This window comes from Thermobia domestica, chromosome 1 (assembly GCF_964235325.1).
Source record: "Thermobia domestica chromosome 1, izTheDome1.hap1.1, whole genome shotgun sequence".
Lineage (NCBI taxonomy): Eukaryota > Metazoa > Arthropoda > Insecta > Zygentoma > Lepismatidae > Thermobia > Thermobia domestica.
In genome coordinates this window covers 262,113,319-262,139,824 of record NC_137454.1, presented here as the reverse complement: position 1 = coordinate 262,139,824, position 26,506 = coordinate 262,113,319, and the positions used below count along the sequence as shown (strand labels likewise).

At 34.3% G+C, this 26,506-nt stretch overlaps 1 protein-coding gene across 2 annotated transcripts in view; it reads left to right on the top strand.

Moving 5' to 3' along the window:
* SPARC (secreted protein, acidic, cysteine-rich) overlaps nucleotides 1-26,506 on the top strand; it is a 171,004-nt gene that overhangs the window by 107,438 nt on the left and 37,060 nt on the right. For both annotated transcript variants that reach the window (XM_081726174.1, XM_081726177.1), the window contains 2 exons: nucleotides 12,772-12,887; nucleotides 26,008-26,154. In XM_081726174.1, coding sequence (XP_081582300.1) covers nucleotides 12,772-12,887; nucleotides 26,008-26,154 — 263 coding nt within the window. The remainder of the gene's footprint in view (nucleotides 1-12,771; nucleotides 12,888-26,007; nucleotides 26,155-26,506) is intronic.

Here is a 26,506-nt window from a genome sequence, read left to right as displayed (position 1 = left end):
AAAATAGTAGTCCAAAAATGAAACATACTTCAGCCGAACTGGACAAAATGACATTCTCCAGAGTAAATTCTTATTCGTAGTTTCCAAGGAAATAGACAGAAACGATTTCCTTAGTTTCCAGGAGTAAAAGTGAGGGGGAACACGGGCGGACGTCGTTCCCCCACTTCCAAATATATATATATATATATATATATATATGGCATCCATCCACTTTCTAAAAAGAATACAATTGGCAAAGATAGGCATGGGAGACGGCGTGACGTCATGCGTCCCTCTACCTTACCCTGTACCTTACTACTTTTACCACTGTTTGTTACCATGAAAATTTATGCTATACAGGAACCAGACCACATAGTAAGAGAGAAACTTTCATAAAATATATATATTTATAATTTCTTTCATTATGACACTAGCAAGACGCCAATACACACTATCATTAATGAGATACGATACAAACTTATCATTTAAACTTTATGTATGTATTTATTTATTTATTTTAATTGACGTCTACTGACATGGAGATGAAAGTAAACAATAACAGAGATTAACAACGAACACACAATTTACAGTATCTTTTTCTTCTTATGATTAATATATTTTTGTCAACCATTTTTCGTCAAGTAGAAAATTAGATTTAAAATGAATTTCAAGGAGAGGTAATCATCAACGCGTATGGCAGTACGTATCCCCTACTTTTCTAATGTGTTTTGTAGGAGCAACAATATTCACAATAATTCAACTAAATTTTATTGTTGGAAGCATGCGTCTGAAGAGTTTAATTAAGTGTTGTGCACAATGAATAAAACAAAATAATCAAAAAGTGCACGGATTATTCTATATGTCCCTGGACAAATTTGATCATTTATCTCTTAGAGTTGATTCAGTTATTTTGAATATTGTCGCTCTCTACAAAATACACATTGGAAATATAGAGGATGCGTGCTGCCATCTGTTTCTGATAGTCGAGTCTTTACACGTACCTTAAGCACTGATATTATCGTTGCATGTGGGATTCAACAACTTTTGAACTATTGTTTATTTTATATTTCACCCTCCACACTGCTCCCGCTTACGTTCTTGAACTATTGTTTACTTTATATTCGAGCCTCCACACTGCTCCATTTTACGACCCTGTGCATGCTATTAGTAAACATAGATATTTACAATGTGAATCGTATTTAAATTCAAATGCCTTCATTAAAAGAAGCGAAGTTCAGCCAAGATCGTTCTAACATTTAACCCTTATCTTAAAAAACAAGAAAGTAGTTTTCTTTTCTTTTCTTTTACTTTTTCTTTTTTTAGTTAACGTCCAACGGTTACGTCCTTGAGGCTAAATGAGACGAATGATTAATGAAAGTGAATGTGAAATTAAATTTTTCGTGCTCACCCACCGGACATCGAACACGGGATCTCGTGCACGGAAACCACACGCGCTAGTCACTAGACTAGTGGGAAGAGCTGGAAAAGAGAAAGCTACTTTTTTTGTTTTTAAGATTAATAGTGAAAATAGAAGAATTCAAAGTTTTGTGTATTTATTGAATTGAACAAAAAAGTAATGAAAACTCTTTAAGTATGAAAGAGTAATATTTAAAACACACGCGCAAACATCTTTTAAGCACATGAAATACAAAATTACAAAATTAATTACATTAAGAAAAAATAGACATATGTTGTATAGGTCAAAATAGTTTACGTCTCATGGCTGCTAAGCTATACAACCGTGGTCTTTCAAGAAGAAAATGTTTAAAATGTTTATAGAGATGTTGAATGACTGTTGATCTTTACATGATATGTTTCACACCTTAACCATGATGTAGAGAAATGACTCTTTTCTTTGTAATGTAAACCGCTTGAAGAGCAATATTATCAATAAACTCAAAGGCTCACTTTTGCAGAAGCAAAACGTTAGTACCTTTCAATTACTCTACTTGTTTTAGTATATGTCCCAGTATAGCAAATTTTGTACTATTATGATTTACATAAGAATGAATGTCCGATCTATCTGTGAGCTTACAATGTGAATATTGAGAATATTTCATTTGAGGACTGTTATCGCTCTTCAGTCCACTTATCTCAGAAAATGCTTTTTGTTGTTGTTGTTGTTAAAATGACTTAGAGGTGTCAGCTATGACTGGCTAAAACTATATCGTCTAGCACTCATTAGATTCAGGTGAAAAGTGGCATCAAAGTTATCGTGTTACGCTAAACTCCGTCAAGTCCTTTCTTGATTCTCTTATTAACAAGCATTTGGACCCTCCTGGGTCTCCAATCAATTATTAGAGTATTATAAGTCAGTCATTTTTTATGAAGCCTTTCAAGACCGAGTACCTGCTTAAGTCAACATTCTGACAACGAGTATCGCGAGAAATGTGCTTAGATCTGAATACATTATACGTTTTTGCTAAGTTATGGTGTTTAAAATTGAAGTACGTTTATAAACCCAATTTATTTGATCTTTAAAAATACAACGTTAAAAAGCGAAACAAGATGGAAGAAGTGTTTTTTTTAAGGAATTTTAAACTTGTTTTAAGTTATTGTTATTCTAAAACCCGTTTAGTCCAACGCAATATATCAATTATCTCTGGTCTATTATATATCAAATGACGTGCAAAAGTGACTTTTGATGTAAGTTTTTACAATATATTTATTCATATCATTGTTGTCTAAAGTATTATTTTTGTCTCTGAGCAAATTTTATTTATTTATTTACTTTTATTTTTATTTATTTATTTATTGCTTTCCTCAAAATTTTGTCAAAGTGGACTTAACGGAATTTAGCATAACAGTTTTCATTTGCAGGATTTTTTGAGTAAAATAATAAAGCAATTTCTGGCCTTGTTAGAATATTGTTTATGTTCAAAAGCTAATATTTTCGTTTTCATTTCATAAGCTAGAAATATAAACAGAGTATTCAAACACTAAAGGCAACTTAATGTTAAAACGTTAATGCGTATAGTATAAAGAACTACGTTATTTTCAAATACAACATCGTCGTCTTACAATGTTACCAATACTGTTGGTCCAGTTCTTAAAATAATATGAAAAATTGTCGAGCCAATTTCCAATATGTAAAAATTATAAAATTATTTATATTTATTCAAAGATTTACTCAGTTTAATAATATAATTCCAGTTTCTATTAAGTGAGCTCTGGTCAAGCTAAGGTCCGGTTCTTTAATTCTAATAGAGATTCATAAGTATCACTTTCAGTTTGCGAAAGAGTTCTATGAAGCAAATGTACCTTTTCAATTATACTCTGATGTGGATAAATATTGAGATAAACCTGATGCTGCAAGATCATAATCCTTAGCGTCTCTTAAATGTTCTTTAATCCTAACTGTACATTCATTTTAGTCATCTATGATGTTAGGATAGGATTAGGAATTAGATTTCTTTACTTACGGCAGCATGGCAATGTTAGCCCGTTACATATGAGGGATGGCGTCACTCGGCAAGCACACCATCCCGACATTATCTGGTGTAGATGAGCAAAACCCAGGAAAACATTATTCAGGTTGGCTGACATAAAAATTTTTACACTTTTCGACCGTGTATTCCCACCGGGAATTGAAGCCCGGACCGCTCACATGAAAGGCGATATCTTTGACGTGTCAATCCGTCAGAACTTATATTGGAATGACCGAAAGAACTGTAGCAGTTAGGATTAAAGAACATTAAGAGACTCTAAGGATTATGATCTTGCAGTATCAGTTTTATCCAAACATTTATTGACATCAAAACAAATCATTAAAAAGTACAATTGTTCTTTAGGACTTTTTCGCAAATTGAAAGGCAAACTTATGAATCTTTCTTTATTAAAACTAAAGAACCGGAACAGGGTACACTTAATAATAACTTGAATTATATTATTAAGCTAAGCAACACCTTGAATAAATATCAATAACCTTATTTTTTTTTTCATATTGGAAATTGGCTCATCAATTTTTTGTACTTTTATAAGAACTGCACAAATAGTATTGATAATATTGTAAGATGGTGACGTTGAATTTGAAAATACCGTAGTTCTTTTTAGTGTATGTATTAGTGTTTCAACATTAGTCTACTCTGCTAGTATTTAAAGATTTTATATTTGTGGAGTGTTAAGAAACAATATTCCAGTTGAAAGAGGAAATTACAAAATTAAAAACGTAAGATTTCAGCAACTCAACAAGTAATTCGCAGTGCAGTCTAGAAAAAGGTCTCAGTATAGCATCAAAATGATCGACGATTAAATAAGACACAAATACGGTAAGGTACATGATTTTATTAATTCTTTAGTAAGGTAAAATATCTTCTTTCTGTTTTAGATTAACATAAAACCTAACGTAAATTATTATTATTTGAAGTTGTAATAGTTCTTGTAATAATAATAATAATAATAATAATAATAATAATAATAATAATAATAATAATAATAATAATAATAATAATAATAATAATAATAATAATAATAATAATAATACTGCCTTTATTACAGTACAAATGTGCGTTTTCCAATTATTAAGAAGTTCCTTATCTGACAACAATCCTAATGTTTACATATGGATAGAATCAAGAATGTGTCAATCCATAATTTTTACTTTCAGATCCGTTACACAGATTTTGCATAATTATTATGCGGTTCCTACCAGGGCATTTTTTAAGCCACCTTTTTGTATCCAAATGGATACCCAGGCCCAGCACTTGGATAACCAGGCCCAGCAGTTTGGATACCCAGTGCACTCCATAAATCTTTAAATTACTGGAAGAGTACTTGAACAATAAAGGGCCTATCCGGTTTCAGTGATGTAAACAGATCTTTGGGAGATGGCAGAAATTCAGCTTAATTGTGGAAGATATTATGCAGATTCTAATTCGAAAAGCAAATTGTCCTAAAATGGATGGAACATACTCAAAAATAGCATGGGACATGTCAATGGAAAATCTACGAAAAACAAATAATTCCTTCACTTATCTCAAAAACCAAAACAGGGAGATGACTGAATTTAAGCTCAAATGTAGAAGAGACCACTCAGATTCTATATTCTTAAAGCAAATTGTCCTAAAATGGATGGAACATAGTCAAAAAGCACGAAACATTAATATTAATGTCAGGGAAAAATCAATGGAAAACAAGTATTTCCTCCACTTATCTCAAAAACCTAAAGAGGGAGATGGCTGAAAATTAGATTAAATATTGAACAGACTATGCAGATTCTACATAAAAAAAAAAAAGAAAGAAAGAAAGAAAAGAAATTGTCCTAAAAATGGATGGAACATAGTCAAAAGAGATCACGAAACGGAAAAGTCAAGTCAATGGAAAATCAGTGAAAAAAATGAAGTTGTCCACATATCTCAAAAACTGTAATAAGGAGATGGCTAATAAATAAGAAAGCTTACTACAAAGACATAGTGAAGAGCTTATAAATGATGTGTAGCACATACAGTAGGGTAAATATGAATAGAACATTGTCAAAAGTCAAGTTGTTTGAGTAAAATCAATAATAATGATAAAGTATATGTATCTTCTTCGAATTACCCAGGTCACCCCACGTGGAGGTTATGTGCTTGAAATATTTCACATCTTGATTTGGAATCTCCAGACACGATTTAGCACGCAATGTGACTTTTGACCTGATCACGTGACACAGTCTGGTGCTTATCGCAAACCGGATAGGCTCTTAGTTGAATTACTTGGTTCGCTTTCCAGAGATTCCCAATTTTCATTATCGCCTAATTCCACCTGGCCTAAACATTTTCTGGCAACCAAACATTTCATGTCTGCTATAGGCAATATCGATAATTGAGATTTATTCAGACAATTTTTCCGACATAATTAATAGATGGCACAAACTTGTAAGAAAGTAAGAGATTGTCTGTTAAGTTCAAAGAGCTATTTTTAACAATTTTGACCCTCTTTGTTGCACAGTTACCTTCAGTGGCGGGGAGGCTCAGCTCCAAAATTTTAGGATTTCTTTAGGAAACGAATCAAATGTTACTCATAATCTTCAAGACCCTTCTCCCAAAATATTGGGATTCCTATACACGAAGTATCCCTAGGAGAGGCCCCTACCAAAATATCTTTATAAATCTGTCGCTGTTACCTTTTGCCCATCTCCCTTTTCCCGTATACTCAGATACTAGAATCTCTAATACTGAGTCACTGTGTACTTTTCCGTTTTTTCTTCAGCGTGAGTTTTTTTAAATATTGCCAGACAAAAATCCTTTTCTTTGGTAATCAGCCAATGCCATTTATTCGGTGATAGTAGATCATGTTTAAATTCTGTGACAGTAATACAGGTATTAAGACTGCTAGTGATATTGACGGCTCCGTGAAACCTATGGTAACTAGATGAGAAACTTGCTCAATTATGTTCTAAACATATAAGAAACCAAACAATGCAACTGAAGTGTGAAAATAATACTAGAAATTAACCAGTTGCAAGTGAAATAACACGCTTTAAAACAGGAGAGATTTAAACCATAAAGATATTTTTTTAATTACATTGTTTCTTAAAAAATAAAATATTGGTAGTAATATTTAGTATTGAATACATACGTATACACCTAAAATGATTTCGTTAGGGAAATGTTTAGTCAGGCTCACATATTGTTATTTCTTTGTTGAGTTGTTTGTGTCTTTTATTGTGTGTTTTTTGTCCTCTCCATCTCTACTAGTCGCGTTTCTTTGTCCTTGTCTTGCCTATGTCCAACTTAAAAATATGGATATAAAAATAAATAAATAAATGAATGAAGGAAAATATCCAATCATGATAGCACAGTACGGTTTTATCTTTAAATACCGACCTGAGGGCGGATCTGAGCCAAAATGTAAAAAATGAACATGTCTGCTCCTGTATTAATGGTAGGGTTGCCATATTACCCGATTTTAGCGAGTACAACCCGATTTTCAGGTCCTATATTTGTCCCCCGCTTAATTATCTTTTAATCACGAAAAACCACCAGTTTTTTTGGATTGGGGATTTTATGCAATCGAGATTTTTTAAAAAGAAAATTAAAGAGAGTGAAAAATGTGGCATAATCATTCACATTTTGGATCAACCCATGAATACTAATGTATGATCTCATGGGTTCGTATTTCTTTGATGACCATTCTGTCCAGTTCAGCTGAACAAGTCTAATACTTACTTTACAATTCGAGACTCACATTTGTGGAACTTAATAAAACGCTAAAGGCAAAAACTAAATTTGCTTTACTTTAGTTTCGTTAGAAAAGTACATTGGAAGTGTCACTTGACAAAGAAACCACTAAAAAAGATGGTGCGAAGGATCTCAAGTCAGTATTTGTATTACACAAGTTCACACCAGTACTTACGATTTAGAATTCTCCGCTTTCCTAATTTTAAAATATAGTAACCCTAATTAATGGCGATGTGTTAAATCGGAAATGAAACGACTAGCAGAAGTCTGACAAATACGTCATTTTGTATGTCATTATTTCAAAAGTGTACATTATACAAAAATGCGCTTTAAAAACTCTGTGCGTTTGAATTTTGTTATGTGTATGTAAAGGACTCTTTTATGCCTGGATACCCAGTAGCGATTTCTTAAAAGATGCACTGGTTCCTACAACACTATATGAACATTTGAAGGAGATAATAATGAGGTGGTTACCGCTACACCACTGAAACACAGACTCTAGCGCTGTCTTAAGAAGTTCCACTATTTCTATAATGTGTGGTGATGATGTAATAAACAGCTGTGTCATCTGCTTAACGATGTTCAGAGGAATATTTAATAGCAGTTATGACATCAAGAATATATAGAGAAAATGACAGTGAATAAGGGTTATCCAGGGAAGAACGAAGAGTTTTGTTGTGAAACAAACGATAAATGATGTGTTCAAAGTATTTATGGTGCAGAAACTACGATTAGGTATCAAAAGTTCGTGCAATCACCTACGAACTACGAATCTCCTCGGACATGCATTTTATAGTTAGATCCTTGTATATTAACCATACAAATTCTGGACTCGTTAGAACAACTGTTGAAGATGCGATGATTGACAAGCTTGAGGCACGGAGCTAAGTTCATCCATCGTCCATCAAAGTCTGCTGCCAAGGTGATGCTTTCCTTTTTTCTGACTGTGAAGGGGTCAGCATGACAGATTACCTACCACAGATGCAAACTATTACTAGTACCTATTATTCCCATTTCCTGACTAAGTTACTACTGGAACTGAAGAAGAAATGTCGTGAATTGGTCACAAAAGGGGTGCTGCTGTTGATAGACAATACAACAGCTCATTCCACCCATGCATCCATGATGAAGGCAGTGGAATTACGATATGAAATATTGCCCCACCCGGATACTCACCGGACGTAGCACCAAGTGACTTCTTTCTCTTCCCAGAAATGAAGCATCCACTCAGAGGGTGGCATTTTGACAGTAGGAACGACGTAATTTCTAAGGTTGAACTGTGTTTTGAAAGCCAAACTGCAGATATTTACAAAACGGGCTTACGGAAAGTGAAGAACCGCTGGCAAAAATATCTCGCTAGGCACGGTGACTACGTAGAGAAGGACTAATACCATCATGGTGTCAGAATTGAATTTCTTCTACCTGATTGCACAAACTTTTTGATACCTCCTCGTACATATCGTACTCTACATTCAAACGTATTGGAAATACACATTCAAGCATTGGCGTTTCGAGGGAGACTTAACCATAGTTTAGGAGCAATAGTTAATGAACCAACGCTAATAACGGAAAATTCACAAACTGCCATCGATCAGGTGATTATAAACAAAATGAAATTGGATTGATTTAATGTTTTCAATAGCGGGTTTTCTGATCATAGTGCACAAATAGCCAGTGTGAACTCTTACAATGCAAATGTGTTAGTTAATCCACAAAATAAAAAAAACTGGCTGTTCAAAAATAATAAAAATGAGAAAAAGAAATTTCAGTGAAGACAGTATTTTACAGTTTAATAAGTATCTTGAATCCGAGGACTGGTCAAAGTGTGATGTCTAAATCATCTTATTCGGTGAACGATAAGTTTAGCATATTTTTCAGTAAATTTAAGTTGATATTTGATCAGTGTTTTCCATACGCAACGTTTACAATTAAGAACACAAAACAAAAGAAATGGGTGACGCAAGGTATAATGGTGTGTAGTAAAAAGATGAAGTCACTAAATTATCTTAGCAAAACGACTAAGAATAATAGTATTAAGATATACTGTAAAAATTATAAAAACATATATAAAAAGGTAATAAAACAAGCTAATAATGTCCAATTATAATAATATAATTTCTAATGCAGAAAACAAGACCAAAATGGCCTGGAAAATAATTAAAGAAGAAACAAACCAAAAACCACAACATGTTCAAAATACTGAAATAAAACTCGCGAACGGTAAAAACTGTAAAGACCCTCATGTTATTGTTGAGCTTTTCAACTCTTACTTCAGCAATATAGTTATTAACCTACTTAAATCTCAAACACCATCGAATGATATTAAGAATAACCCTAATCAAATTAATCAAATAAGTAGTTCTTTATTTATAGTTCCAACAAATCCTTTTGAAATAATATCAGTAGTAAGGAATTTTAAATACGGATCATCAAGGGGACCGGATGACATCCCGGAATTTATAATCAAAAGATGTATCCACGCAATTGCACAGCCTCTGTAACATAATTAATGACTCATTCTTACAAGGTATATTCCCAGACAACCTGAAATGGGCCCTTATAAAACATTACACTAAAAGGGTGACAAAAGGAAATGCGAAAATTACAGACTAATAGCTCTCTCCTCTAAATTTTCGAAAATTATAGAATCCATAATGAAAAATAGATTAATTACGCATTTGGAACATAACAATGTTTTATCTGACTTGCAACATGGTTTTCTTAAAAATAGATCCACATCAACAGCTGCCCTTCATTTCTTGCAAGAAGTAGTAGACTCAATAGAAAGTAAATCATACCCACTATCTATATTTTGTGACTTAAGTAAAGCTTTCGACTGTGTCAACCATTCATTACTCCTAAGTAAATTAAATGCATGTGGAATAAGAGGTGTTGCTAACCAATGGTTTCAAACTTACCTTACAAATAGACAACAATTAGTAGAGATAAATTTCCTTAATGAAGACAACTTGTATATCGAAACTCACAGATCAACACCTTCCATGGTTAACATAGGAGTTCCACAAGGGTCAGTCTTAGGACCAATATTATTTCTTTTATATGTTAATGATCTACCACTTTATATCACTCATGGTAAGTCCTTTCTGTATGCAGATGACATAAATATACTTGTAAAAGGAAGTAATCTAACTGAGCTGCAAAATAATATAAATATAATCGGAAGAGAGGTAGAAACGTGGTTACACCACAATAACTTAATTATTAACACCGAAAAAACCAAATGTTTATATTTTTTCCCAACTAATTCATCATCGATTAAGCCTTCGTTTACAATTAATAATAATAATGTGGGGTGTGTTTCAAATGCGAAATTCTTAGGATTAAACCTATGTATGGGAGTGAGGCAATAAACCGCAGCAATATCCATCGATGGATACGAAAAATTCACAGTAGTGATTTCACGGTTCTCCACGAAAAAAAAAAAAAAAAAAAAAAAAAAAAAAAAACTTGTTCAACGAACTGATGGTTATATTCTTTAGGATCTCTGTGACGTAATCTTCATCGAGTTTTTGGAACGTGGCGAAACAATTGATAAGGAGCAGTATTGTTTCTCATTGGCAAAGCTGCTACGTGCACTAAAGACAAAGAGAGCGGAGCTGCAAAATAAAGTCATCAAACTGCGAGGCCCCACGGTTCTAATCACACACAGCGGAAAATCAATATAAGATGGGAAGTGGTCCCTCAACTCTCTTATAGTCCGGATTTGGCCTCGTCCAATTTTCTGTTTGGTCGTCTGAAAGCCCACTTTTGTGGTAGGTAGTTTGCCAGTGATCAAGAACTCATTGCATGTATGAAGCGGTGGTGTAATAGTCAGCGTCCGGGCTTTTACCGAAGTGTACATATGAAGGGTATGGAAAGAACGGTGGGCTAAATGTGTCATTATGCATATGAACATGAAGGACACAAGTACATGCACACAAAATTTTGTGGTCCTAGTTCTGCTATTATAAAAGTTCTGGACTATTGTGCAAAATTTTTTGAGCGCCGTGTGTGTTTGCGATTCTACGACATGGCATTTATTATCCCCCGTGATGAGTTTCTGGTTATGCCACTGCGTTCAAGTACTTATTATAACGTGATACCAGTTTTTCTATAGCGTCACTGGAATCTATTAAATACAGAGCATAATACAGGAGTGGTGCTAGTTGTTTGGAATTGAGTATATAATGTGACAACCAATAATGACGGCGTCAAAGAGTACAATCCAGAAATCACTTCTCATCGCACATCAGCACTGTTCAGAAATGGATTATTTCACTAACGAGAAAGTAAAGAAACACAGGCATTTTATCATGTCGCATTTTTATATGCAATCAACTCATGTAAGGCCCATCCAGGTGTTGGCGAATGGTTTTTATAATGCAGTTGAATGCTTTTTCTAATGCCGTTATTGAGCATATTATTGACTTCTAAAGTCTCCTTGTGCTCCTCGTCTGTGACTTGTGGAATCCCGTGCGTGGTACATCACGGGAGGGATTCATTTATTATACCAACGTTATCACATCCCTACTGAATAGCGAGAACCGTATTTTGTGCTGGTCGCTGGTGTTGATTATTAATCTGTAAGACGTATAAGGTTATTTTGAATTCCCATATTAGATCTGATCTCACTGGTCTCCCTTTGTAGCGACCACAAGGAGCAGACTACAGGACGAAACACTGAAAAACTCCTTTTATTTCACTCGAAGCGAAATGTGTAAGGAACACGTGCAGTGCCACTACGACAATTTTTTTTCGGTACCTAATAAACCATCTGAGGTAGTGATTATTTTATTTAATTATTTATTTACTAGCTGTAAGCGCTCTTCTCGTTGCTGGATCTTAATTCAAAACTAATGAAAAGAGAGTAAGAACTATGTTCTGAAAAGTATATCCCTACAACCATTCCATTGGCCGGATATTTGTCCTCTGATGTTATGTAAGCCCGCACAGCAAATATGTAATGTTAGTTGCATATAGGCAAAGTGATCGCAGAAACTTCCATAAATTTAGACCTTTTCACCAATCCCCGTCTAAGATCAAAAAAGCAGCTTTGTACTGTACGCGATTTGGTCTGGTAAAGATCTATCCGGGTATAAAATTCAGTGGTTCTAGGTGACTCCTTTCTATACGAAAAGCTGATGACAGACACACTCATTATTTTATTATAATTAAATTTATTGGTTGGTTTAGTTTTCTTTGTCGTCAGTAGTCCAGAGAACCAGAAAAAAATGATTATTTATTTCAGTTTATCGGGAAGTATTAAATATATATTCTTCATATAAAAATTTATTAATATTAATAATATCAATATCCTTAAGTAATGTCTTAGAGTAAATCCGATAAAAGATGAATATCATTAATATTTCAAAACTTAGTATTATTCATGCGTGTGCTTAATCCGTTTATTTTTAAATTGGTATACTTAATCTTGTATCATTATTGCCCTTTTTATCGTGAAAATTGAAGGAACTAGGAGAAAAGCGTGCCAAGTTCATTTTTCATCTTTTCAGTGATTTTTTTCATGGTTGTTAGTACATACAAAATTGGATGTATTGGATTTAATACGTTGTTTCCAAGGCTGTTTCAATTAATAAATATTTTCATAAACTTAACATATTTTCATTTGTAGATCCATGTGCAAATAAGCATTGTGGAGCCGGACGAGTGTGTGAAGTTAATGACGATGGTGAAGCAGAATGTGTCTGCATTCCGAACTGTCCAGAAGAAACAGATCCAAGACGAAAGGTAACCTATTCATATATTTCCTTTTAGTGCAAAATAGTTACAAACATTAAACTTAAAATTCCATTTCATTTTATTTATACTGTACTTTCTTTTGTCATCTTGAAAACTTCGAAATATTAAATAGTTTTACCTTGTGGTCTTTTCCTTTACTTAAAAAAAAAAAAAAAAAATATTTGAGTGAATCAAGCTAATGTATAATGAACTTGCTCCAATATAATACATATAATCACATCCCTAATTCCTAAACAGAAATTTTCAGTTGGGGTTTGATGGCTCAGTGTCAGAGCGTCGTATCTGGTGTGAGGGATTTCTTGTTCGTTATCATGTAAGCTTGTAGTGGACACTTATGTTAGTTTTTTTTAAGTTTTTTTAGTGCTTCTGTTTTCTGGTAATTCTCTTCCACTAAGTAGTTTCCCATAATTATTCACTTGCATTTATAATTGTTCTTCTCATTCTGTAGATGATAGCGTTCGATATTATGTTAAACATTTTATTTTGTTTCAAAGTTTTAGCTAATCTTTACTTCTCTTAATTTTTCTAACTGTCATGTTTGATAGAGTTTCTGAATATGAGGTTTTTCTTAAATTGCAAAGTTTGGATGGAGTTTCGCAAACTAGAAACAATTCTAGAAAAATGAAAATCTCAACTGTCTCCACTTTCCTTAGAAATCTCACTTTCAAACTTCGACGTCCAATATGATTTTTTCTGCGCAAGTGTTCTTAAAATTAATTTTACTATCAAGTGAGTTACCTTTCTTGCGCGAAGACCAAAATAAACCGAGCATATGTTTAAAACTTGAATTTGTTAAACCTTCTTAAAAAAGGGACCTAGTTGCCCCATCACTCATTTGTAAAGTTATGAAACAACATATGAAAAACTTATAGTTATATCCTCAAATCATATTGTAATTTCTTGTAAGAAATAAAATGAAGTCTGAATATTTAATTGTGATTTAAAAGTTCATCATGTAACATAGATGAATTTCGAATCATATGTGAACTCAGCTTGGTTGTATCCTGGGACAAAATAGAGATGAAAGTATTGTTGTTTCTGTAGACAGCATTTATCTAAGAAAATTGATTACAATCTATAATGTCGGAAACTACTTAAGAAATACTTCGTTCTCTTGTAGTCTGGAAAGAAAAAATACTTAAACTGAGTGATTGAATTACTGTTTTATTTATTATTTTTTCCATCACATTGAAAACTAAAAATGTACTAAACTAAAACTAATTGAATGGGAATAAATTCACATTCTTTCGAAGATGTATATCTTTTGGAATTAATTTCGATTAATTGGTTAGTTTGTATTGTCATGTGAACTGCTTGAAGAGCAATCTTATCAATAAACTCAAAGGCACTAACTTGTGCTCCTCCAGAGTTTTATAAGTCGTTCAAAAAATTATATTAAACGTTGAGTCTTTGTTGACAGCTGTCAGCATTTTCATTACTTAAGCAAGGAATAGTATTTTGATAGGGACACGGAATACGTAGATTACATTTTACACTCATTAAAAAAAAGAAAACTCATTGTTTCACAGAATACACATCTTAAAGTTTTCTTTTTCTCTTTTTCTTTTTCTTCGTCAGTAGTTTTGCGGCAACTTTAAAAATGTCAATGATATTATTCCAACCTTTGTTCAGAGTGCCTACATCTAAATTTAATTTTGATCCCCTCTTTCGAATAAAAAAATGTGTCGTATGCCTGTCGTTCTACGAATGATGAAGGTTTTTTGATCAAGACGAAAATAGTACTCTCCTAATTAGAATCCTAGAAACTGAAAAAACTATCCAATATTTCGGATATCGAACGAGTATCCTTTATCGAGGATCATAGAGACTTAATACATATTGTAGAAGTATTTCTGCACGTGTTGTAACTTCAGTATCAGTTGACATTTTAATTTTTTTTTTTTTTTTTTTTTTTTTTTTTTTACGAAATAACGTACTTTACGAAGTTATACCTTCTAGTATTTCCCTCATGATTTAAATCATATGATTAATTTGAAATAATTACAATATATTTTTATAAAAATCAATACGTATTTATACACAGAGGCATCATTTATAAGTTTGAGGCTTTATTAGCCTGTGTAAATATACATTTCATTTCCAATCGAAGGATTTTACAATGCACACCAACAAAGAAACGACTTTTTTCATGGAATAAGAAATGCGTTGAAGGGTCGAAGGAAGTTCAACTACTGACGAATGCTGACAGCTATTGCTTCACGAAGGATATTTTCGCATGAAGCAGGGTGTTTCGTGGTGTGGATGATTTCACTGTATCACTATTTCAATATTGTATTTTGTTGATTTGTCTAACAGTCACAATTAACCATTATTTTTCCTTATTTTATAATAAGGAAAAAAAATCCATGCCGCAGATTCAAACCTCCGATCTTCAACTGTATCAGTGTGTTTTTTCCTTTTATTTTACGACTGGACTAAATGTTCAGTTGCTGTCATGACTCATTTGCTGGTTTACGTAGGGAGATGATTAAAGAAGTTTGCTGTTCTCCTTATTGGGATAGAAAATTCCCTCTTTCTTCATATATATGTAAATCAATGTTTAGATACAAATGTTATGATACTGCAACTAATATTTATAATAATTTCATGCCAAAAAAAAAAAAAAAAATACTGCATAAAATCTGAGAAAATGTTTTGCATGTGAGTTTAAATCCATGATAGGCCTGGTTTCCGGAGTGAAATTGCAAGGTTCAGCGTTCAGGAGTACGAATTCCCTCTAAATTTCGTTGTAACAGTGTTGACAGTTGAAGAGAGTTAGCCAATATTTAAATCTTCTCGTTCTAATCTAATTATTTAGTGCTATTACTGCACAAAAATATTGAAAATAAATGTGTAAGTACTGTTCCCTCTTATTGAAACCTTCAAACATTTCGAATATGTAAAGAAAACTGAGTATTTTTGATGAAACATCGTTTACAGAATATGCGTTCTTTTTTTCTTTCTTTCTTTTTTTTTCGTAGTAGTACATGTTACTAATAAAAGATGTACTACCATGAAACGTATTATTTTTATTCTAGTTAATTTATTTCTGTGTTAGGCTTAATACCTTTCAGTCACTTCTCGTACCACACACGGCACTATGTATAATATTTACACACGCTAAACTTATACTATATATTGCATATGTCAATATTGTATAAATTCCATTACCCAGTCTTATAGAAGACTACCATCTTCGAGGTTTGAAAGAAAGGTAGAATCTCGATATGATTGGTGCGCCTCAAAATCTTTCCGGCTCTTAAATGATAGAATAATTGAAATTAAATTTGTGATAATTGAGTACTTATTACTACTGATTGAATTTTAAAATCTAACCAAAGTCAAAACCTTAAAAATAAACAATAATCAGTACTCCTTTTGGAGATAAAAAGTTAAATATAGTTACGAGTAGTGATGATTGTTGATGGCTAAAAATAAGAGTAATGATGTTCTAATGTATTATATTAGGGCCGCGGTGGCTCAGTGGTAGAGCGTTCACCTCTGGTACTTGGGGTCCCTGGTTCGATCCCAGCTCGCGCTAAGTGAATTTAGTGGTGGACAAACACCGTGTGCGTGTGTTTACTTGGGGTTCTCCCGTTTCCTCCTCCTTTTTTCATTCCACCATTTAATTCATTTCTCATCATCACCGTCTCCTTTAGCCTAGTGGGGATAATCGTGGGATGTAAAACTCAAAGATTTCATTTCATTTTTGTATTATATTACGAAACTAACAACATATATGTTACTACATGATATATATTGAAATGATTTTATAGGTAGACTAAATAATGATCCAGGTGAGTCTTTCCCCTTCACCAGTTTTATTACAAAAACCCCTAAGTACAAAATGTCTTTGATTTACAAAGAATAAGTGGTGTCTTTCCTTAATGATCAGATGAAGGAATATCGATGTTTTGCCGGGTGCTCCTTCCGCTCACGGCAGCCTCGCGAGGTTTCAGTTGAAGATGGGATCCCTAGTCCAGTGCGACATAGTGTATAGGAAAGGTGTGCTCCTAGTCCAATGCGACCTCAGAGCAGATGATGGTTAGTTGATCAGTTGGTCGACTGATACTAGGTCCTTCTGTGGTCCCTCTTTTATTTGTCCTCTTCGGGTCTTTTCGTGAGGTCCGACTCCTTTCGGCTTCCTTCGGTGTCTTCCGTGTTGACTTCTTGTCTGCTTCATTGATTGTAATCAATAACACGTGTTGTATTGACATGTGCTTCTGTTATGATGTGGGATCCTTACACCCCCACACTGGAAAAAAATAATCTGCAAGATTATTTCTGAGAAAAAATACACATTTGTCATGGATGAAAGTTAGTTGTAACACTGATACATTTGGAGACACTTTGAAAGTCACTATAAAACACTGTAAAATCATTATTATACTTTGTTGTGATATTTATACATATAATGGATATAACACTATGTTTCTGTCCCATGTAAGCAGGATGAAAGTTACTATAATTTCGCTCAGAATGAGCAGAAGTGCCACACTGGAATTAATAAATATATACCAGTTCATTAATGGTTAAAATTGGTATTTGTAGTCTATATCGGTTGAGTCTCAGCTTTATTAGTAGGAGGCGCCGGTGAGTTGAGTCTTTCTAATGATAAAGATATGTTTAGCCAATTAGCTAAGTTGTTGTTTTATAACAGGACTTATGAAAGATGAGGCAAAAACAAATTATTATTATTATTAGAACTAAAGAAAGGAGAATGATCGGTTTCAGAATTTGGAAAATTTTCGTTAAAAAAAGAAGAAAATAAAGAATGTGAATTTTTGGTACTCTGTATAATGTTTGTCAGGAGCCTGATTTTCTGAACATCCTGTATAAGGAGAAAAAAATGATGTATTAAGCAATTATGTACTTCGTATTGAAGAAGCGATGTTAGGAACAAGAGAGTATTGTATTTCGACTTTTGAAACTAAAAAAGAGAAAAAAGTGTTGAGTTTGTAAATTGTGAGCTCAACGGAAATACTGATATAGCGAAGGTAAGTAACAGAATGAGATGAGATTTATAAGTGAAATAAAGAAATGCGATATAATGTTAATGCATCTTTCTGTTGTGTTTTTTTTTTTTTCTGTTACTCTATCTTCTGTTCCCGGTAAGTACTTGGAAATTTATCTTCTTCTTGTATTTGTACCTCTGTCTTCTTAATTTTTTGTTCCTTTAGTTTGGTCCTTGTAAAATGGCTTCAAGCGGTCCACTTCAATTTCTTGAATTCCGCTCTTGAATTTAGGAGGTTATTCCACACGATACAAATTTGGATTAAGTTTCTCTAAAATTCTTGCTGGCCCCTTCATAATGAGTTGTAAAGTGTTCAGGTAATCAATCTTTCTTGTAGGATAATATACTAAAACAAGGTCCCCTGGACTATAAGATGTCTGTTTATGGTGTTTGTCGTAAAACTTCTTTTGTTTGTTATGTGCCTGTTCCAGGTTATTTTGCACTTTCTTCGTAATGGTTGCTAATTTATCCCTGTCAACTTGTATGTGTTGTTTAGATTCTAGCGTGCATTCTATCGGGATCCTAAGTTCGTATCCAAATAATTAGAAACTTGCTGAATATTTGGTCTCACGTTGTATATAAGTATTAATGCCAAAGATAAAGTGTGGTTGCCATTTCTCCCAATCCGTATGGTGTTCTTGTACAAAAAACTTGAGACAATTTTGTATAATTTTGTTGGTTTGCTCTACTAATCCTATCGAAGCGTGATTATATGCTGGTGAGTATTTATAGGGGAAGTCATACTTTCTTGTCAGGTGTTGTAGACGAGCTGCTCCATGGACTGGATGTTGATCCCAATACAATGTTGTAAATGCTCCGAATTTTAGAATGATGTCATATTCTAAAAAATTCTTTATATTTTCAGCATTTATTGTGTCCACTGTCTTTGCGATAACATAACGTGTAGCTAATTCTCTGGCTACTAATATGTATTTATTTCGTCCCTCTTTGCTTGGAAATGGCCCTAGTTCGTCATATACCCATGTTGTTGCTATATCTCCTACAGGGTGATGTAGTAGTTCGGCCTGTTTCTTTTCTGGTAGCTTTTTTAGTCTTTGACAGTCTTGACACGTGCGTATTTTGTGAGCAAGGTAGTTCTTAAGATGCGGCATATAAAATGTCTTTATAGCGGTTTTATATGATTTTGTGAAACCAAATGTGGGTTGTTTGCTTGGCGATAGAAGGTTTTGAACCACAAGTTGGCTAGCGACTTGGGCATGCATAAAAGATATAATAAACCATAATCAGGATGATTTTGTTTCCTGTATAATATGCCGTGTTTGAGGCAAAAAAAAAAAAAAAAAAAAAATCTTGCTGATCTAACTGTGGAGATTTTATTAGATTCCTTACCCTTTAAGACAGATATGATGTCCTTGTAGTTGTCGTCCTTATGTTGTTCTCTTGCTATGTTTGGTAGAAGGGTGTTATTTTCTACTTGTAAGGTATTGATTTGAAAACTATTTGATCTAAAGGCATGATAATTTTCACCCCTTCCTTCGCTATTTTCTTCATTCTCTTCTTCCTTCCTGATGTCTTTTGTTTGTTCAAGCCTACTAATTATATCAGCGGGATGTTTGGATCCTGGTAAATACTGTATTTTGAAATCATAATCGGCTAAAAATAGTTTGTATCTGGTATACTTCCCAACTTATCGGGCTGTGTCCAACGTGGCGATGCATTTAGCATCCACATAGAGATTGAATTTTCTATTTAGTAAAAAGTAACGAAATTTCCGCAAAGTATATATGAGCGCGTATAATTCTTTTTGCCAAATACCAGCTTTTTGTTCTATTTTCGTCAATCTCCTAGAACAATAGGCAACTACCCTCTCTGTGTTAGTTTCTGGATCATAGCAAGCGAGTATTCCTGCTATTTGCATCTGACTACTGTCGCTATACATGCGAATTTCTAGAGAATCGTCGAAATGAGCATGTGAAGGAGCTTTTAGTATGTCTTCTTTCAATTTTTCGAAGAGGGGAACATCATGCCCCTTTGTCCATTTAAATTTAGATTTAGAGGTTACTAATTGCTGGAAAGGTTCAATTTTTATAGTGAAATCTTTGATATGCGCTCTAAGATATGAACATAACCCGATAAAACTTTTGAAAATCCGTTTTGTAGTCGGCTTTTTGAAATTTCTTATTTTCTTGGCTATCTTTGGAGATATTTTAATAGATTCTCCACTTACGAGGTGTCTTAATGCGCGAAGTTCTTGGTAACCTGTGTGTGTCTTCTTGGGAGATGCACGAAAATCGTGTTTTCTATGCTTCTTGAATAGCAATTCTAAACCCTGTAACTGCTGTGGAAAGCTGTAAGCGCTGGATATTATAGCATCTGCAAAACTTGTAATCCTATCGGGTAGTCCTTCGTTACGACAGACAAAGATTGTAAACTTGTCGTATGTGCACCTTAAAAATTCGTAGGATTTTCTTGTGATTTACCTCGAAAGTCGTCATGTATTTTCGGTTTTTCGGGTGAAGTAAAATTTGGAAATAAGAACTAGAAAGATCAATGCTTGTTATGAAGGTTTTTTCCTTTATAGAGTTTAAAACATCTTCTATAGATTGAAACGGGACTTATAAATACTTGGTATAGCTGTTACATTTCTGTAAATTGAGAACTATCCGAAATTCTTGTGTGCTAGGTTTACGGAGCACCAAAAGTAGCGAACTAAATTCATTGTTGTCTGTGGGTTTAATTATTTTTGCATTAATGAGTTCTTGAATCTGTTTGTCTAGCTGGTCCCGGATGTGTAGTGGAATCGGTGGGGAACGGTCATGAAGTACAGCAGACTTAGAAATCCTAATTTTATGAACATATCCCGTAGAATATCCAATGTCGTCAAGGGCATACATAAAAACATCCCTATACTTAAACAATAATTCATAAACCGCTTGTTTTTGCTTTTCGTCTAAGTTGGGGTTGTCGTCAAAGAGCTCTTTATTGAAAAGATTTTCTGTGTATTTTAAGCATTCTTCAGTTTCTTCTTTTGTTTTAAACTGGTACGTTTTTCCTAGAAAATTTGGTTCTTCTAAGGCGTTAAAAGAAATTTCTTGCCCTTCCTCAAGAACCGCCCTTCCTCAAGAACCGCCTTTATAGTGACGCTGTTACTATTAAATTTTGATAGTAAAATTATCATTTTGCTTGCATCTATCTTCTGGTCAAGAGCATTTAATCTATGTTTCTCGAGTATTCCAGGATGCAATGATATATACAAGAATCTCGCATCAGATATTTTTTTCTTTCCTGCTACTTGAATGAATGTGTGTGAGCGCGAAGGAAGTGTTATCTGCTTAGTCACGTATAAATAGTTTTGCTTTGGCTGTATTATTATTCGAGTTGTAAAAACTGACAGCGTATTTTCCTTGTTTAGAGCTAATAACTGAGGCTTCCGTAGACGTTTAAAGAAAGAAATTATATTCTTGTTTAAGTCGATGGTGGAATGAGCACGTTGGAGGAACTTAATTTCTAAAATTATTGGCATTGTCCTATTAACTATGCGAAAGTAATGACTGAATGTTGTTTGTCCTATTTTAAATGTTATCAGTGCTATTTGATTTAAACAAATATTCTTTCCTGAAATCCCTTTTACTATTGTTTGAAATGGAATTAAATTTGTTCCAGGGGGCAAAGATTCAAAAGATCAGATCACTTTCGTGCCCCCTGTATCAATTATTGCGTTTTGAGGTCCTGATTTAGTTTCAATTGTTATATTTGATTTATTATTTTCGTCTTCTAGAATGACGTTTTCTCGTCTTTCTGTCAGTTGTCCTGAGTGTTTCTCTGTCGCAGGGATATCGTAAGTTATGTCATTGTACTCCCCAGTTTCTATTTGGTCTTCATGTTTCGGATGATGTTGGCTGTCGGCACCCTTAATTTTTTTTTTTTTTTTTTTTTTGACGCTTATAACAAATGGATGCTCCATGACCACGCTTTCGACATCGCGCATACTAAAATTTGATCCTCCGTAGGTGTGGCCTGCTGACTATTTTGGGCTTGTCCCTGTTTTTTCCTTCCTTTATTATTGTTATTCCTCTTCCTATATCCTTGTTGGTTTCTATAGCTCGTCTGCGCTATCAGCAGTAATAATTCTGTCATTTTATTGGCCAAGGTGGATAGATCATGTTGTGGAGGATTTTGCTTGTGGTAGGGAACGGTCTTTGGTTCTTGATTCGTGTTCTGATATTCTTGAGGATTAGGTACTGATGGTTGAGAAGTCGTTAACGATGGATTCGATTGATAGGTATTAAATTATTGTTGGGATGCAGGTACATAACTGTGCATTGGTTGTGTGACAGGTTGCGTCTGTATAGGATAGGTATGGTGGTATGACTGTTGTATTGGATGCATTATCTTTGGTTCAGTTGGTAATACATACAATAGATTTTATGGGTTAGATATAGGATTTTGGCCGTATAGCATATGCAGTTTTTGTGAGAGCTCTGCATGCTCTCTTTTTCTTAAAAGGTCATTGGCGGCTTCCAATGTGTTCAGTTTTGTTTGTAAGACGTCTGCTGCTTCAAACCTTTTTAACGCGATCTTGTTAAGAAAGTCCCTTTGTAATCCCAAAGATAAATGATGAATCTTTTGTTCTTCTGACGCATCCGGTAGTAACTGCCTGATTGCTCGGAGTTTACGCAGAAAATATGAATCTATGGACTCGTCTGTTCCTTGTTGGACTTCGAATGACTCCTGTTCCGCCTTGTATGATGGAACTTTCGGCCTACTTAGCGCTACTAATTTAAAGTTTCATAAGACATTGCTCCGAATTGATTTCGGTTTATAAGTTGTAACACTAGATCTAATGCCGTGTCCTGCAAGTATATAGGTAAAATTTCCTCCTTTTTGGCTGGTGACCATGATTGTATGTTGGCATGTGATACAATAGCATGAAAAATCTGTCCGGGTCCTCATGCACGTGTCCTGAAAATTTCGTCAAATGAGGCATGTTAAAAGATATATTAGATATACCCTCTGTCATATTTGTATTATTTCCTGTCTGTGTACCTGACCTAGTTTCCGGCATAAGTCGCACTCGGGAAAGGTATAAAAGAAAAGGAGGGAAGGATTATGAAACTTAGATGGATTTTGATACGTACCTCATCAGTGCCTGCTAAAAAGTTAATAAAAAGAGCGCTCCGTACAAAACTCCGGTGCCTATCACGATGTAATGATTTTATAGGTAGAGACTAAATAATGGTCCGGGTGAGTCTTTCCCCTTCACCAGTTTTATTACAAAAACTCCTAAGTACAAAATGTCTTTGATTTACAAAGAATAAGTGGTGTCTTTCGTTAATGATCAGATGAAGGAATATCGATGTTTTGCCGGGTGCTCCTTCCGCTCACGGCAGCCTCGCGAGGTTTCAGTTGAAGATGGGATCCCTAGTCCAGTGCGACATAGTGTATAGGAAAGATGTGCTCCTAGTCCAATGCGACCTCAGAGCAGATGATGGTTAGTTGATCAGTGGTCAACTGATATCAGGTCCTTCTGTGGTCCCTCTTTTATTTGTCCTCTTCGAGTCCTTTCGTGAAGTCCGTCTCCTTTCGGCTTCCTTCGGTGTCTTCCGTGTTGACCTCTCGTCTGCTTCATTGTTTGTAATCAATAGCACGTGTTGTATTGACATGTGCTTCTGTTATGATGTGGGGATCCTTACAGTATACAAGGTCTGTCCGGAAAGTAATATACGTTTTATTGTGAAGGACGGAAGGACTGTACGTTGCAGCGCGCTCTATCCGCTAGGATAGATAGTGGTGTAAGTCAACTACCGAGTGAGTGCTTACCCAGTTGTCTCCGAGTTTTCAGAGGTGAAGGACGGGCAATTTCGTAATCCTCTGTTTCGTGTTTTGTACAAGTTGCGACGCAGCGCTCACTGGAACAACGATACGCGATCAAATTTTGTGTAAAACTCTACAAGTCTGCAGCGGAATCTTTTCCAATGGTTCAATGGGCCTTCGAGGATGAGTGCTTATCGCAAAGGCAAGTCTACAGATAGCACAAGGCATTTCTATAAGTCTGTGAAGAGGTCGACTACGAAGCCGGCGCTGGACGCCCGTCAAGCTTCTCAAAGACGAAAGTACGACTGTTCAGGGAGCATTAGGTAGCATAGAGGTTACCGCATCTGCATGGTAAGCCGAAGTGTCGGGCTCGAATTATGGTCTAGTCGTGGATTTTCTCTCTCTTTGTATATTATTTCGTAATTCATTTCCCCCTTCTTCTTTTCCTTCTCCTCATTATAAGGACGTCAAGATTGTTGAACAAACGTCTAGGGATTGAGAATTATAGTACTCAACTCAAACTTTACTGCTTGGAGACACGTAGAAGTTAGGGACAACTGATATACTTTCACGGGAACATAAACTTTTAACTTTGTAAATAATATTTGTCAATTCTTTGTTTTCCTCCTCAGTGAATGCAATTCGTATTGTATGTTCTTGTAAGCTACAGGAAATGTCTTAAGAAAATGATGATTATCAATTTTCTTTTTCTTTTCTTTATCAAATAGTTTCATAACTATTTTTAGTGTTTTTAATTTTTAAAAAAGAAAAGGAAAAAAGTATCAGAGGAAGAAAGGCAAAAACGTAATTTCCAAAAATGTCAGAACAGAGGATTTGGAATTCATTCCATTGACGTGTATCTGTGCTGACTCAAGTAAATCTTCCTCAGGGAGAGACTCCTCCCTAAAATTAATTAACGAGAAATGTAACCATATAATTGGAAGACTAGATATGATCCTATCAATGATATGCAGAAAAATTTCAAGAGGAAAATTTTATTAAATACTGAGTAACAAAATTTAAGACCCATCATAATAAACTCAAGACTCAGGGCCAGACAGTGACAAACTATGATAGGAGATGTGATAACAAGATGAAACAGATGAAGTTCTAATGGAATAAATTAACATGGAATTGGGAAAACATTTTTCACATTATGGATAATGCTGTCAATTTATTTGTCAAAACGCTATGCCGGGAAAGAGCGACAAGGGAAAGGGAAGTCTGCAATCCGGCAACAATGTATTATTGACTCATGTATATTACTGACTCATGCAGCTTGCAATATGAAAAGCGCTGTAATTACACAGATAACAACTATGTACATTAGCGTATAGTATCATATAAAGACAAGCATTTTGTGGCTTTTAATATGAATTTAAGTCTTTAGATTCTCGTATTATATGTTACTAGCAGATTACTCGTTCTTCACACGAGGGAATACGTTTCATTTTGGACATAAAGGGCTGAATTTGGATTTAAACGGCATCGGATGTGTCATTGTTCGACTCAGCGATCCCTAAGACTATGGACTCGACACTAATATCGGTCATTTTCAATCATTTTTATATATCTCCCCCTCTCCATCCGTCAAGTTGCGGGGTTGAATTTGAATTTAAATGGCATCCAAAATGTCACTCTTCATCTCAGCGATCTCGAAAACTATGCATTGGACACTAATATGGGTCATTTTCGATTATTTTTAAATATCTCCCCTTCCCCTCACCTAAGCTGCACTATCAAAGTGAAATGACAAAAACCATCCCAGGCCCGAACCTCATCTATGTTGAAAATTTGATCGAGATCGGTATAATTAGTTCTGTTCATTGTTTCCTCAATAACCCGGTTTCTTCTTCTTGTTCTTCTTATCTGTGTTTTGACAACGCTACCAGTAAAGGCAACAAAAATTTAATGATTGTGCTTCTTCGTCAAATCCGTAACAATAAAGAATAACAAAACAGATATATACTTTTAGAGTTATAAAACATTTCCTCAAGTAGTACTCATTAGCGATAGGAATGTTTATTTTATGTATATAATATTATAAGAAGAAAATTATGAAAAACGCGTACTTCATGTGATCTTCAAATCTTCAGAAATCTTAAAACCATTGATTTATTGCAATTATCGACACTAATTGCGGCCGGGCATTATTATTATTATTATTATTTTACGAGAATAAAATTGCTTTAAAACTGTTCATAAATATATATTTTTGTTTTCAACTATCGTTTCATTTTTCATTCAGTTTATATATCTTTGCAATAGCAAAACAGTAACACTATTTGATTAAACGTACTTTGTAATATTTCTTTCAAGGTTTGCTCCAACCACAACGAAACCTGGGGCTCAGATTGCGAAGTCTACCAGATGCGATGTTGGTGCGACAAAGGCAATGAACAATGCCGTGGCGAGGAATTTAAGCACGTTCACATCGAATATTATGGAGAATGTAGAGAACTTCCGGTAAGTTTTTGTTATTATTATTAACATTAATATAATCATGACAAAATAAAACTGTTAACATTTGACCAATATCATTAGGTGGATATCTTACGAACTATCCTCTATCTTTCACGATAGACTACTCTTTTTTACTATTCATGCAAATAGTAATTTGATGTTTTATTTTGATATTTGTAGGGTATCTTCATCTACTGAATATGAATTTTAAATGTAAGTATATTCATATTAGAAATGTGAATCTGCTTGATCACGGCCAAGTTACACTTTAGATTGGCTCATCTTACTTTCAATAAGGCAAGTTGAGTAAGCCGCTGACATTTATTTGATCATCAATAGAGCAGGTGTGATTCCT